We start from the raw sequence: 16,662 nt of genomic DNA, 5'->3' as shown, positions 1-16,662 counted from the left end.
TCTACGACTTTAGACTAATTCTTACTAGCCGATTTTAATGCTTTTATTAACTTTTTATCATAAAGGAAGTCATAGTGTCCCTCACAACATTTTTTACAAAAATATATCTAATTAAAGTTTAAATAATTTTGAATTAATAATAAAATATCACTTACTTGATAATTTAACTATATAATTGGATATTTAAAACTAAATACATATAACATAAGGGTTTATAAGAGTTGATAAAAAAACGAAGAACCTGCTACAAAAAAAAAAGGAACCAAAAGGAACCAAAAGATGCATTTGCAACTAATGGCAATGTAGAAGGAGATGTCAGAGACTATAAAGCCATCAGAATATTTAAGGGAGAAGAAAATGGATAAGGTGGCAGCAGATGGTTTGGTGGTGTGGAGAATGACCCAAGCAAGGGTAAAGGTTTGTCGGCCCCTTTTTTTTGGTATCATTTGTGGGACGTTGCACTTGTAACTGCAGTTGATGACAAAGATGACGAAGTCAACATTATTACAACAAGTGACATTTAATAATAAGTTGAAAAGGAGTTTATTTTCGATTGTGGTGCTTCAACTATGTTATTAAGAGTTTTTTTTTTAATTTCTTTTTCTTTTTCTTTTTGTTATGGGTGGCTTCTTAGCAAGAAACTTAAAAGGAGGAGTTGGAGACTACAAAGAGGAATGCGAAAAGGTAATGTGAGCTAATGGGATTGGTGGTGGTGGTGGAGAAAGAAGAAACCAGATGAGGTGATCATCTTATGGTGTTTACGTGTTTCTAATTGAGTGAGAAAAGAAATTAAAGCAGAGAAAAAAGAGATTGGAAAAGAAAGTGTCCATCGACCATTGCAATCCCCCCGTGCAAGATTTTGTGGGTTTGTTTTTTAGGATGGTGAGGTGAAAATGTTGCATTTAGTTAGGAAGATATGTTAAAATTTAGTTAAAAAGTATTATAATAACTTTAAAAAGGCTGAACCAATTAAAGTAATATAGGAATTACAAGTTTGCATCTATGTCATAATCCTTTTTGTTAACAAGATTATGAGTGGAAAAATATGATTCATTCCATCAAAGAATGCCGGAGTGTTTTTTGGCCAAATTAAACTTGATGGGAAATTGTAATTTACTCTAATAATATTGATAAAGAAGAAGCTAAGAGGCCAACTAGCTAGAGCCCTTGAGCAGTCATATTATGTACAATAAAACTAAGTATATATACTTTTGACATACAATTTGGATGCACAGATGATGTGTCACTATATGATTGGATGATTTTGAATTAAAAATAAATTAATACTCTATCATACGATGATATATTATCTGTGTATATAAATTATATACTAAAAATATATATACACGGTATTACTTTGTTATATATTTGGTAAAATTTGAAGAATCAAAGACCTTAATTACACTAATTTATTACTAGCAATAGCATATTTTAAAGCCTTTATTATTGTTAACATATAATCTCAAATATATTAATCCTCTTCATAATATGCAGTATCTGTAATAGTTGATATAATTATAAAATAAAATCATAGTCATCAATTGCAAACTCCTATTAATTTTATAGGATTAAATAGAAATTATAATTTATACCAACAGTAAAATTTACGGCTTCTGATGTCAATTTTCATTTACCACCAAATAGGATTTTTTTTTTCTTTTCAACAAAATTCTCTATCCCAGATGGTTTGTCAGAGGAACAAAAGTTAACCGCAGATTCTTGAATGAATTTCCATAAAAAAGAGTTTAAGCTAAATGCAACATTTGAAAAATAATCTATAGTTCAAATATTTAGCTCAGATTCATAATTCGAATTCGTGACTCAATAACAAAATAACGTTGTTTAACAATTACTTAATATAATTCAAAAAGAGTTACAAATCAAATTCAAACCGAATTGAGCTATATATTTAAAGTGTGAGCTAAACTTAGTTGAACTCTCGTTAACTCAAGTTTGGCTTGGTTTAGAAGCAAGCCTAAACTTTTCACTTGAACTCAATTTAAATTCAAATTAAACAAATTTAAACTAAACGAGTTCAAACATAGTTGAATCAATTTTCGAATTCAAACCCAATTTGATTTGGATCCAACCTTATTTTCATGAAAATGAGTCAACCACACAACAAACTACTGTATTAACAACTTGACACAACCAATCCCTCGTCTTCTTTTTTCGTCATCATTTTAGTTATCATTCGAAGAGTTGCTCTTGATAAAAGAACCACGTCAGTGAACAATCATCTATAAATTGTTTTTTTTTTTCATGAGTTAAAAACAAAGTTCTTTTTCTTTTTCAGTAAATCCTAATCTCTTTGATCTTTTTGTAGCGATTGTGTAATCATGAAATGTATCCCACCTTAGAGTATTCATTTTTTTAGTAAGCTTTTGAAAATGAATAAAATTATACATAAGCAATAATTTGTATATTAACAATAATATGTTGCTATATGATTGGATGGTGACAGTTCATTATTAGTATACAAATTAGTACTCATGATTAGTGCACATATTTTATTGTTTTGGAATGTAACTCCAACTAGGGTTAGATTGGATTCGAGTTGATTATGTCTTGAAAGATGACTCGACTCGAGCTCATATTTGTTGAGCCAAAGTTAAGCTTAAGTTGGAGCTCTTGGCTCAAGGAGGAACCAAGTCAAACTTGAACTAAATGGAATTCAATTCGATCTAACTAGCAAGCCAACCGTTTTAATTGGCCCAATTCAAGCTTGGTCTAGATTGATTGGAGTCAAGTCTAATGGTTGGCAGATTGATGTTATTTTAGTTAAGTTTTAAGTCTTTTCTTTTATTAGTAAAATGATGTCATTTTGATATTGAACAAAAAGTTTGAGTCTCAACCTTTAGTTAAACTATGAGCTTCGAACTCTCTTTTAAGTTAAACTTAAACTTTTCTCAAGACCAATTTGAAGAACTCTCATCGAATTCTCGTCGCTTCTTTATCAATTCAAGTCAAACTCAAGGCCAACTTATATTAGGATTGAGCTTAACTTATATCCAATCCTAACTCTAACCCGCATTTTCAATATAAGTTGGAAGGAGATGATCTTTTTAATATTTAGCAAAATTTTCGGAAAGTGATCAATCCAACTATCTATTATGAAAAAGACTCTAAAGTCCTTTAAAACTCTCTCTATTTTCTTTTTAGTCAATAGCCTATTGGTTCATTCTTATCTTCATATTTCATTTAAAAAGAAAAGTAAATTTATGAAGAAGAGAATTTTTATTTCATCATGGTAATGTAGCATACCAATTAATGAAAAGTAAATTCCATTTGAATTATTGAAACTTTGGGAAAATAAACAAATTAAAATATACAGAGAGAGCAGATTAATCTTCTTGTATTTGGATCTTTCACTAAGCAACAAGAACTTAGTTTCTTTTTTTTTTTTTCCATGAGTTTGAAACAAGGTTTTTTTTTTTTTTTTTTTTAAGTAAACCCTACTTTTTTTTTTTGTAATGATTCTGTAATCTCACAATGCATCCAACCTCAAAGTGACGCATCATTGTATTATTGTATAATATAATTATTTATTCTATTGATAATTTATTTATATCAATTAGTATCGAACCATTTATATATAATATGATAAATTTTACTTTCAATAATGATTTAATTTACTAAAATGTAATATTGTGTGTACAAATAATAAACACTAACTTATCAGTAAACAATGACATATTATCATCTGATTAAATATTATTTTATCTCTAATTTAAAATTATCAGTTATATGGTAACATGTTATTATTTATATTTAAGTTTATTTTTATTATTTATACATATAATTTTATTATTTCATGAAAGTCATTTATCATTTCTCAGTCAATACCATCAAAGCATCTATTCAAAATTTCAACCATGTATTTATGGCTCATGCCCACACTAGCACTTATAATTGGTGATGGGTTGACTGACCCAGTAATTCAAGTCAATTCTTATGCTTTGAATCCTTATGTTTCAGGTTTGATCAATGAGAGGCAAAAGAGGGGATATGGAGAAAGTTCAATGGCAGGCAGTTGAGTTAGTCAAAATGGGAAATTGGAGTGAGGCAAGAGATACAAAAAATGAGATTCTGCAGTTGTTGCAAAACATGACTGGTTTACCCACTTTGGATTATTATAGTAAAAAGGCTCCTTACCAAACATACTTGGTAACTAATCTTATGAATATTGCTGAGGTTAAAAGGGCCTTGGGGGCCAAAGAAAGCATAGTTTTTGACACATGAAATCCAAGGTGCTATTGTATCAAGGGTACTTTGATTTGAGAGATGGGCCGGTGTCAACTGAGGCTTGGGTGAAGACAATGAAATGGGAAGGTATTGAGAGGTTTTTGATGGCAGAAAGAAAAGTCTGACGAGTTAATGAAGAGCTTGCTGGGTGGGTACAGAAATGGGGGAGTCTGCGCAATGTTGTTTTGTTTGGTGCTGGGCATCTTCTGCCTGCTGACCAGCCACTTTAACTCACAGACAATGATAGAAGAGTGGGTTCTTCGAAAAAAGGCTTGTATGACAATAGCCAATATTATCTTTTAGCATTTTGATTAATGATCTTGTTACTTAAATTATCATTAAGTGGTTTTGGTTAGTTGAATTTCCACCAAAATGAAGGCACCCAACTCCTCAATTATCAATTTTTGATGCTTCAACATAAAAATTATATAACATATATAAGTGTGTATCTATTTGTATATTAAAATTAAGGATGCATAATTTTATTGTTAATTAAAACATATTAAATACAAATTAGAATAATATATAACAAAATGAAAATGCATCCCTATGGAATGAGGCATGCCTTCCCAACAATTAGGATTTGACCGAATCTCAATATTAGTATAATATCATGTTGATATCATTGTAACAATTGACCCGATTGTTGAATTGTGATTTGATACAAGTTGATCTAATCATTAGTTTAAATCAATTTAAAACTTTTGAACAATATTTGGTCATTAGATCTTGATTGAATTGACTGTTTCGATATGAGTTTTGAAATAGAGAAAATGAGAAGCATGTGGTCTTCATTCTTATCTTCAAATCTCCACAAAATAAAAAAAAAAAACACTAAATATATGAAGAAGAAAAATTTTATTTCCTAAAGTTAATGTAGCATTCCAACCACGAGAATATAACTATTCAAGAGAGACAAGATACATAAGCTTCCCAATTAAGGTTTAAATATTATTATTATTATTATTATTAATTGTAATTTGTCATTGTCTTAATCTCTTGACAATAACAAATATTCCATTTGATTTATTGAAACATTGGGAAAAAAAGAAATTAAAATATATAGAGAGAAAGCTAGATGTATCTTCGTGTACTGGTGTCTTTCAAAAGCAACAAATACTTAGATAGCTTTTGGTTCTATACATTTTTAATTCTTTTATTTTATTATACCATTTTAGCCAAATTTTTAACTTTGTACCAACTGTATCCTCATTCTTAATCTTAGAATCTGAACTTCTCAAACTTGACAAACTCGAACTCAAGTTGAGAATTATGCATTCAATGGCTAGCTAGAATTCGGATTGAATTCACACATAGTTCATGATTCTTACCGCATAAATGTTTACCTATAAACATATGTGGTTGAGAAGGATAAAAAAAATCTCACAAGGAAAGAGAAAAGAGGCAAATGCATACACAATTGCATGAAACGCTTCTTATAACAAGTTAATATCGTAATATTAAGGTCTCGATAAAAAAAACTACCTTTAAAATTTGCTACGCTGGGAAGGAGTAATCTTGATGACAAGTCCAAGGAAGACATCATCATCCATAGGTAAATGGAATAGAAGTGAACAGTATTGTCAACAAAGCAAAAGCTACACCATGGAATGAATGAGATGGCTAACAACATAATTTTATTCCAGTATTAAATTATACAATTCTACAAACATTTGAACAGACTGAAAAGCAGAATCCATGAAAAAAATTAGAAATAATCACCAAGGATTAAAAACCCAGTGTTAAGTTCTTTCTATGCCTCTTCATATACAGCCAATCTCTGCAATTTATACAGCAACTTGTTTCTTGTACAAATTTTAATGAGAAGGCTCGTCCACTGGACTTTGCCAGCAACTTCCATACGCTTAACATCCCGGTTCCATCACCAGTGAAAACATCAGGATCAACCTGAATGTCTCTAACTTCCCGTTTTGAAAATATACTCGCCCTCTTAGTGAACAGAAAAAAGTTGCAATTTGTTAACCAAAAGGAAATATATATGTCAGCTAGCAAATTATTCTTATAAATTAAAGAAGAAGATACTGACAATGGTAAATCATATAGGTGAACAGAATTATCGTTACAAGCACACAATAATACTGGTTGTCCAAAATCATTCAACCCACAAAGCGCAAGCAGACCCTGTAGCAAACATATTACAAGATTACAGTCAATTAATGAACTAAACATCAAAGCTATTAAAGCCACAGAGAAGGCAGAAGATGGAGAATGGGAGATGGTATATTTTTATTAAATCCTAAAACTATAATGCATCACATATAATAGACCTGGCGGCAAATATACAAAGTAGGAAATAGAGTAAAGAAGCCTAACAGTTCAAGTGTGGAAAGAAATGCACATACAAACAAAATCATACAGTAAAAAAAAAAAATGATCACGAAACCACATACATGTTCTTCGTTATGTGTATGGGTTACTTCAAAGTTGCCTCCTGCAACACCCCAAACTTTTATAGTCTTTTCCAATGAACAGGATAACAAAAATTTATCCCAGCATAGAAGAGACATTGGTGCATCAGTATGACCATCTAGTGTCATAACAGACTGTAGAGTATCAAGATCCCAAACCTAGTTTAAGAAAGGAAGACAAGAGAGAGAGATTAGCACATGGGGAAATATGCATAACCAAAATACTAGTTAAACAAAAGTTCAACATTAGAGGTATATTAAAATAAAATTTTAAAAAGAACGCATCTGCTCAATGGAATGATATATAGCATCAGCCTAGAACCCAAAGAAAAATCAATAAGAAAAATAAATTATCCCTATCAGAGCCAATATAAATAGATTACTCCGTGAGTAAAAAGGGCAGTACCACATTATATAGACTTCTAAAATAACACAGCCTTGGGTATTTATTTAAGGCATCCACCTTCTAATAACCAATCATAACACTTGAAGATAATCTTAAAAATGACAACTTACCCTTATTGTATTGTCCATGGAACCAGTGTAAAGCATATTGCGTCCAACAGTTAAACATGTCACAGAGTGAGAGTGGCCTCTTAGAGATCCAACATGATGAAAAGGATTCTTAGCTCCAGGACTGCCTTTCCATGCAAAAATACCACCATTCTGCAATACCAAATGAAATAATCAACTTTCCAGACCACTGTAATGACCAAAAAAGATGATGACGAAATTCAAATGGCTAATGACATCCACCCTTGTGATTTTCATGTTAAACCAAAAAAAGGGCATGCCATAAAATTTGGTGAATAAAAACATAGATGATAGTATTCCTTTCGTAAGATCAACAAAACTTACATTAATAATGAGCACACAAAAACATTTCAATTGTAAAAAAGAATCTAAATTGTTCAAGTTACCTGTGCTCCAACGAAGAGCATTTCGTTAGTGATGTATTTTCGGCTACCTCTCCAACCCTAGCTTCCAAGTCTTTATCAAGTCTCCATTTGGCTCAAGCCACCATTGAGAATGAAGAATTAGCTCCATGCAAGCCCAAAGATTCATTGCTTTTTCCACATTGGCCCAACTTTACTTTTGGGTGCAATCTCATTACTTGCATCCAAGGCCTTAATGAAATAGCAACTTAAATGAGTCCAAGAAGCCAACTACAAGCTTACTTGAAGCCCAAGTAGAGGAGGCAGCCCTCCATCACTTAAATGGAGCCCAAGATGCCATGAAGCCCATTTAGTTGGATTACAACTAAATGGGAAGAAAGTAACTATAGTTGGTGAACATAGTTCCACCTTTTAAGGAAAAGTTGTTCCCTTTTGTTAGTTTATTCATTAATGTAGTATGGCCTTAGTTTAAATGAATGGTTGAGCTTAAATGAAGGGCAAAGCTTCCATGTCAAATTAATTGCCCAATTTTTGCCGCCATATGCACTTGTATATGAAGTAGATTTTCACTTGTAAAAAAGGCTAGACTTCTTGCTAATGAAAAATTCAAGTAAAGCTTTGTAGCTTTTCTTTAGTTGCTCTTTCCTTTATCCAATTCATCTTGGAGGAAGAATTGGTGGTGGAAGACCCCAAGGTTGGTGGAAATTTCCTTTATGCCTTGGTTAACTTTCTTGTTACCCCTTGAAATCCAAAGTGTGAATATGTGTTATATGCCTGGATACTGTTCACAGTATGTAATTTTGCCATTTTCAGATTTTGCCATCAAACTTTGAAACAAGTTTTGAATGCCTTGTTGATTGAGTTGTGATTGCTATCATATACCATTAGAAAACTCTTTGGATGCCCTTTCCAATGAACTATAATTTGTATGTTTTGGAAGTCATTTGATTGGTTAAATTGGAAGCCAAAGTGCTGCTGGGTTATGAACAATAATTTCCAGATTTTGAGTTTGTGACTTGTTGCATTGCCTTGATGGATATGCACCATTTGGTATCAGAGCCTAGGTTGTTTGTGTGAATTGTTGACTAATTTCTATCTCCCGGAGCTACTGTTTACCTCCCGGAATTTACTGTTCACTACAAATTTACTGTTCACAGAACCTTAATTTGCCTTAAACACAAACCTTCCTTAACCTAAACACTTACCAATACTCACCCAACCCAACTACATCAACCAAGAAGACATATTAGACCTTCCCCTCCTCCTCCTAGACATCATAGGGAGGAATTGATGCTTCATGATTATTCAAGTGAGGAAGAACAAGAGAGGTCACCTAGGAGAGAAAAGGATGATGATAGGGGTTTAAGAATTGAAATTCTGGAATTCGAAGGGAGCATGAGTCCGGATGATTTTGTTGATTAGTTACATGCCATAGAGAGAGTTTTTGAATATAAGGGCTATTCGGATGAGAAGAAATGTAAACTTGCCATCTTGAAATTCAAGGATTATGCATCCTTGTGGTGGGAAAATCTTAAGAAGCAAAGGGAAAGGGATGGTAAAGAGAGAGTGAGATCTTGGGAGAAACTAAAGAAGCTTATGAAGAGAAGATTTCTTCCGGACAACCATAAACAAGTTCTTTACCTCAAGCTATACACCCTTAAGCAAGGAAGTGATGGAGTAGAGCATTACATAAGGGAATTTGAGAAGCTATTAATGAGAAGTGAGCTGCCGGAAGTGAAAGAGTAAACCATTGCAAGATTCATTGGTGGTTTAAACCAAGACATTGCTCATATGGTAGAATTGCAACCATATTACACCTTTGAAGATGTTTGTAAGTTGGCTATTAAGGTGGAGAAGCAAAAGAAGGCCATGAAGTCTACGGTTGCCAAGCCATTTACCAAGGGGACTTCATTCTACAAAAACCTTCCTTTCCACAAGGGAACCACCTTTCAAAAGGGTTCCCCATCCAACTATAAGGCTGCCGAAATCACTTCCAAGGAGAAAGGGAAAGAAAAGGTGGTAGAACCTAGCAAGAACAAACCAATTATGGGAAGACTTGATCTCTCCAATAAAAAGTGCTTCAAATGCCAAGGCTATGGACACTTTCAAGCCGAATGCCCAAATAGAAGAACTTTGTCATTGATGGAGATTCAAGCTATTGAAGAATCTCTTCAAGAAAATGAAGAAAATGTAGATTATGGCCATAAAGATGGAGCTGTCGAAGAAGAAGAAGAGGAGGTCATGCAAAGGGCTGATGAAGGAGCGATGTTAGTGATTAGAAGAGCATTGCATTCCAAGTCCTTTCCACATGAGGAACAAAGGCTCCAAATTTTCCAATCAAGATGCACCATTGGAGGCAAGGTGTGTTATTTGATTATAGATAGTGGAAGTTGTGCAAATGTAGCTTCATCTACATTAGTGGAGAAACTTGGATTGTCTACCATACCTCATCCTCAACCATATAAGCTCCAATGGTTGAGCAATAGGACCAGCCTCCAAGTAGCCAAACAAGTACTTGTTTCCTTCTCCATTGGTAAGCATTACCAAGATGAGATTGTGTGTGATGTAGTTCCCATGGATGCATGCCATTTGTTGCTAGGGAGACCTTGGCAATTTGATAGAGAAGTAACTCATAATGGTAAAAAGAACACTTATTCCTTCAAATTCAAGGGGAAAGCCATTACTTTGCTATCTCTTAGTCCCCAAGAAGCTAACAAGGCTATCAAAGGGAAAGAAGCTAAAAGGGAGAGTATGTATATGAATGGGCAGCAAGTAGAAAGGGCTATTTTGAGTTTGTAACCTATATTTGCATTACTTATACTTGAAGGGGAGCTCAAACATGAGAAGAAAGAAGCCCACCTCTTAGTTCAATCTCTCTTGGCTGAATTTGAAGATGTGTTCCCACTAGAGCTTCTATCCGGCCTCCCTCCTATAAGAGGCATTGAGCATCAAATTGACTTGGTTCCGGGTACACCATTGCCTAATAAGCCAGCCTATAGATGCAATCCCATGGAGACTAAAGAGTTGCAAAGGCAAGTGGAAGAATTGATTGAAAAAGGCTTTGTGAAGCCTAGCATGAGTCTATGTTCCGTTCCAGCCCTACTTGTTCCTAAGAAAGATGGCTCATATAGGATGTGTGTGGATAGTAGAGCCATTAACAATATAACCATCAAGTATAGATATCCCATCCCTAGACTTGATGATATGTTTGATGAGTTACATGGTGCTTGTGTCTTCTCCAAAATTGATCTAAGAAGTGGCTACCATCAAATAAGGATGAAAGAAGGAGATGAATCGAAGACAGCCTTCAAGACTAAAAGAGGCTTATATGAATGGTTGGTTATGCCCTTTGGCCTTTCAAATGCTCCAAGCACTTTCATAAGGCTTATGAATGAGGTACTCAAACCTTACATTGGTGTATTTGTTGTTGTTTATTTTGATGACATATTAGTATATAGCAAAACTTTTGATGATCATGTCTTGCATTTGAGAAGTGTTTTTGATGTGTTGAGGAAAAATAAGTTATATGCAAAGGAAGAGAAGTGTGAATTCTTTGTAGACCAAGTTGTGTTCCTTGGATATGTAGTTTCTAAGGATGGTATTCAAGTAGATCAATCCAAGCTAGATGCCATTAAAACTTGTCCCCAACCAAAGACTCTCACTGAAGTTAGGAGCTGTTAGGGCAAGGGTATATGTAAGGAATATGAGCAAGAAGAAAGGGACAGCAAGAGAGGTCCCTGGAGACCAGCAGACTGGAGCAGAAACCATAGGCCAACTTCAGCTGAAAACAAAAACAGCAAGCGTGCGCCAGAAGCCAGAGGAAACTATAAAGGTACCCAAAGCTGATGTGGCAAGGGAAGAACGGGAAAGCAACATTGAGGAGCTTGATATAAAAGGAGAAGAGGAAAGAAATGAAGGCTGACAATTAAGAAGAAAGAGAAGAGCAGGGAGAGGTAGCCTCTCGGGGAAGGGAGATGTGAAGGGATTGATTGGTGTGTACTTTTGATTATGTAAACAGGGAAAAATTGATGTAATCGGAATGCTTAATGTGCAACTGTAGATGAACAATGAATTCATTGCAGTAAATGAAACTAATACAAATCTTTTGCCATTGGGATAGTTAATCAATTCTATGAGTTTATTACATTCTGTTCTCTATATTGTGTGTGCTGATAATAAATCAAGAACATTACCGCATAGTGGAACTGGGTTGCCCTTGGGGGGTTTCAGTTGTGCTACCCTGGTCTTGCTGGAAGGAGCTTCATTCCTGGAGACTTGCTAGAAGAATCTGCAGGGACCATCAGGTTTGTATCAACTAGTATCAGAGCATGACGAGAATGGAATCAAGAGTGGAGAGTTTGGAAGCAGAAGTGGGTGCGGTCAAAGAAGGTATCGAAACACTAGGGTCGGGCATGAAAGACATGACAGGTAGGATGGAGAAGGTGGAAACGAGCATGGAAACGATTAGGGAATACCTGAGGGAACTGAGGGAATTAGTAGTGGATAGGGAGGGAAGCGATAGGAGAAAGGCACCGAGAGGATCGGATCCGTCGCTATCCTATTATCCACCAACCCAGGATAACATAGCATCACCTCAGGGCCGAGCAGAAGACGTCACAGAGGAAGTGGGGGAAATGGCAGCCGAAAATAGAAGGGATTGGCAATACAGGCGATTAGAACTACCCCTGTTCCATGGAGAAGGGGCTCTCGACTGGGTGTCGAAGGTCGAACGGTACTTTCAGGTCAACCGACTGAGCAAACAAGAGAAAATGACAGCGGTAGGTGTATGCATGGAAGGGGACGCCCTACACTGGTTATAGTGGAGGGAGAAACACCAACCCTTTGACGGATGGGAAGACTTTAGGCGTGAAGTTCTGGAGCATTTTCCTCCGACCGACGAGCGGACGACGTAAGAGGAGCTCTTCGCTCTTCGCCAGACGGGGTCGGTACACGAGTTTCGGAGTAGATTCGAATTGTTATCTGCGGTCGTTGAAGGGCTGTCGGAGGAGACGATGAGGGTGACCTTTATGAACGGGTTGGTTGAGGAAGTCAGGGCGGAGGTAAGGATGTTTCAACCCCAAACGCTTGTGGAGACCATGAACCGCGCGTGCCAGGTGGAGAAAAAGAATGCAGTAATTGATGAAAAGTATTTGGGTCGACCCGAAAGAGGATATCCGAGACCCGTGACCCAGCCAGCACGAACCTACTGCTATTCCCACCCCAGCCCAATTCTCATTGCCCCACAATCAGCCACGCGATCCATAAGCAGTCGGCCCAACTCCGGGTCCAATAACCCTCAGCCCAATAGAAGCTATACCAGCCCAGCAACCGACCCGGTAACTGGCCCAAACCATTTCCAGCCAAATATACGCCCTCCCCTTTCGCAAACCCGAATAGAGGCCATATCCACCAGCTCTAATTCTTACAACGCTCCGAATATGCGACCAACGACCGGTTCCAACACCTCCCCTTTTCCGTCGAGACGAGATAGCAATTTTTGATGATTGTCGGACGTCGACTTTCGTGAGCGAGTAGAGAAAGGATTATGTTTTCGGTGTGACGAGAGATTCGTTCCTGGGCACCATTGTCGGTTCTGCCAGTTGAAGATCATGATTTCTGAAGGAGAATCTGACGAAGAAGGAGATGCAACGGAGGAGGAGAGACCGGTGGAAGAAAACGAAGCAGAGGCTAATCTGAACAGTAACTCAGTAATGGGGGTCGATTCGTCGAAAACAATGAAATTGATAGGGGAAATTGAAGGAAAAAGGGTCATAGCATTGATTGATAGTGGGGCGACTCACAATTTCATCTCCAAAAAATTAGTGGCTGAGCTCGAAATTTCGGTACACACAGCAAGGTATACGGTAGTATTGGGCGACAGTAGGAAGGTTACGGGAGTAGGAAGATGTGAAGAGGTTCAGCTGACATTTTCGGAGCTCACAATCCAATAGAACTTTCTTCCTTTCTGCCTGGGAGGGGTGGACATCATCCTTGGAATTGAATGGCTGAAGAGTTTAGGGGAAGTCAAAATTAATTGGGGTAGACAAACTATGAAGTTTTGGTGGAAGGGAAAGATGGTCGAATTGAAGGGAAAATCTTCGTTACGAAGGGTAGAGACGTCCCTCAAGGCCCTGTTTAAACTGATTAGAAAAAGTGGAGAAGCCTTCTGCATGGAATTGAATGCGGTTTCAGAGCAAACTCTTTTGGAGACTAAAACTAGTGTGCTTGAAATCGCCAACCTACTGGAGGAATTCGAAATATTATTCAGGGAGCCGCAGGGTCTCCCACCCAAGAGGGGACAAGACCACGCAATTCGTATACAGGGGGATTCCCAGCCACCAAACTTACGCCCGTATCGCTATCCGTATTACCAAAAGAACGAGATCGAAAGAATAGTGCAAGAAATGCTCTCAACGGGGGTCATACGGCCTAGCATTAGCCCATTCTCAAGCCTGGTGATATTGGTTCGAAAAAAAAATAGAGAGTGGCAATTCTATGTAGATTACCGAGCATTGAACCGCATCACCATACCGGATAAGTTCCCCATCCCCACCATTGACGAACTGTTAGACGAGCTGGGGGGAGCTAAAATCTTCAGTAAGCTAGACCTCAAGTTTGGGTATCACCAGATCAGGGTCCGTGAGGAAGATGTTGGGAAAACAGCTTTCCGAACACACGAAGGGCACTACGAATTTTTAGTCATGCCCTTCGGATTGACCAATGCACCTGCCACCTTCCAAGGGTTGATGAATAAGATATTTCGGTCGTATTTGTGTAAGTTCGTCTTGGTATTTTTCGATGACATTTTGGTGTATAGTAAGGGGCTCCAGGAATACCGGGACCACCTGAGGATGGTACTGTTTACCTTGCAGAGGCATCAGTTAGTGTTGAATAAAAAGAAATGTTTGTTCGGGCAGAGGCAGATCGAATATCTGGGGCACATTGTATCTGAAAAAGGAGTAGAGGCAGACCCCCGAAAAATTAGCAACATGAAAGCTTGGCCGATTCCACGGGACTTGAGAGAGTTGTGCGGGTTCCTAGGGTTGATCGGATATTATCAGAGGTTCGTAAAAGGGTACGAAAAAATTATGGAACCTCTGACTAAATTATTAAAGAAAAATGCGTTCCATTGGACCTCCGAATCGTAAGAGGCTTTCGAAGCTCTCAAGGCTGCTATGACCTCTGTACCTGTTTTAGCGGTTCCAGACTTCTCTCAAGAGTTTGTGGTGGAGACAGATGCGTCAGGAACAGGCTTAGGGGCGGTTCTGATGCAAGGTGGGCGACCTATCTCCTATCTCAGCAAGACTCTCCTTCTCAGGAACCGAAGCAAGTCTGTATATGAACGAGAGCTGATGGCGATAGTCCTGGCGTTCCAAAAATGGCGGCATTACCTCCTCGATAGGCGTTTCAAAGTTCGGACCGATTAGAGGAGTCTGAAATTCCTTACAAAGTAGAAGATAATAGGGCCGAAGCAACAACGCTGGCTGGTTAAGATGCTCGGGTACGATTTTGAGATTATCTATCGGCCTGGATGCGAAAACAAGGCTGCCGACACTCTATCATGTAACCCCAATTTTACAGAAGCCCTACATGCCATCTCGGCCATCCAGACAGAGGGATACGGGTGGGTACAGCAGGAGGTGGAAGGAGATGAAAAGCTGAGGGAGATAATTCAGGGGCTGCTGTGCAAATCCCCTTCCTATCCGGGCTTCTCTTTGAAGGGAGGTGTCCTGTTCTACCGAGGCAGGCTGGTAATCTCCAGGCACTCCAAGTACATTCCTCAACTCATCTCCGAATTTCATTCTTCATCCTACGGAGGCCACTCCGGGTTCTTTCGAACCTATAAGAGACTGACCTCTATTCTATACTGGGAAGGCATGAAACTAGATATTAAGAAATATGTGGCTGAGTGTGATGTATGTCAGAGAATGAAATACGAAGTAGTCTCGCCAGCGGGATTATTACAGCCATTACCGATTCCATCGAATGTATGGGAAGATCTTTCCATGGATTTTATAACTGGGCTGCCAAGGGTGGGATCATGGTGGTAGTAGATCGATTGACGAAATACGGGCATTTCATGGCGGTGCGACACCCGTTTACTGCCAAGGACGTAGCTGAACTGTTTATCCAGGAGGTTGTGCACCTCCACGGGTTCCCTCGCACCATTGTGACGGACCGAGACCGTGTCTTTATAAGCATCTTCTGGAGAGAATTATTCAGAGCAGCAGGCACCACGTTGAAATTCAGCTCGACTTACCATCCACAAACAGATGGTCAAACCGAAGTAGTCAATCGGAGTGTCGAAACATACCTTCGTTGTTTTTGTGGAGTGCAACCGGGAAGCTGGCCACGATGGTTGGCGTGGGCTAAATATTGGTATAATACAACATACCATAGTTCAGCAGGGATGACACCGTTTAGGGCAGTTTACGGAAGACATCCGCCACCACTGCTTAGATGGGTTGAGGAGGGTTCGAAGGTAGAAGCGGTGACGACCATGATTCAGGAGAGAAATCAGATTTTGGATGAGTTGAAGAGCCAATTGAATAAGGCCCAAGAAAGAATGAAGAAGACAACCGACAAAAACAGAAGAGAGGTGGAATTTCAGGAGGGAGATAGAGTTTTTCTAAAATTACAGCTATATCGTTTTTGCTCACTAGCATCTCGCCCGAATAAGAAGCTTAGCCCCCGCTTCTACAGTCCGTACGAAGTCTTGGAAAGAATAGGACAGGTGGCATATAAGCTACGCCTACCCGAAGGAGCCAAAATACACCCTGTTTTCCATGTGTCACAACTGAAAAAACAGGTGGGAACTATGGTGCCAGCACAGCCACTACCCAGCTGCTTGAATGAAGAATTGGAATTAGCAGTGCAGCCCAAAGAGGTTCTGGATTACAGATATACCTCCCAAGGCTTGTTGGAGCTGCTCATCCGATAGGAAGGACTACCGGAATGTGAGAACTCATGGGAGCTGTACACCAATGTCAGTCAACTATTTCCTTATCTGCACCTTGAGGACAAGGTGCCTCTGGATGGGCGGGGTAATGTTAGGGCAAGGGTATATGTAAGGAATAGGAGCAAGAAGAAGG

General features: G+C 38.0%; 2 protein-coding genes across 2 annotated transcripts in view; both read right to left on the bottom strand.

Moving 5' to 3' along the window:
* Positions 1-16,662, bottom strand: part of LOC123214837 (zinc finger CCCH domain-containing protein 48-like) — a 38,975-nt gene that overhangs the window by 17,076 nt on the left and 5,237 nt on the right. The window lies entirely within an intron of this gene.
* Positions 5,857-6,868, bottom strand: LOC123214841 (zinc finger CCCH domain-containing protein 48-like). The gene is made up of 3 exons (XM_044634846.1): positions 6,657-6,868; positions 6,293-6,387; positions 5,857-6,195 (listed from the first exon to the last, which is right to left on the bottom strand). Exons 1-3 carry the CDS (start codon positions 6,801-6,803, stop codon positions 6,111-6,113), a joined length of 327 nt encoding a protein of 108 aa, XP_044490781.1. The 5' UTR covers positions 6,804-6,868; the 3' UTR covers positions 5,857-6,110.

The sequence above is a fragment of the Mangifera indica genome, chromosome 4, assembly GCF_011075055.1.
Source record: "Mangifera indica cultivar Alphonso chromosome 4, CATAS_Mindica_2.1, whole genome shotgun sequence".
Lineage (NCBI taxonomy): Eukaryota > Viridiplantae > Streptophyta > Magnoliopsida > Sapindales > Anacardiaceae > Mangifera > Mangifera indica.
Note: the sequence above shows the minus strand (reverse complement) of the source record. Positions and strands in the feature narration are given on the sequence as shown.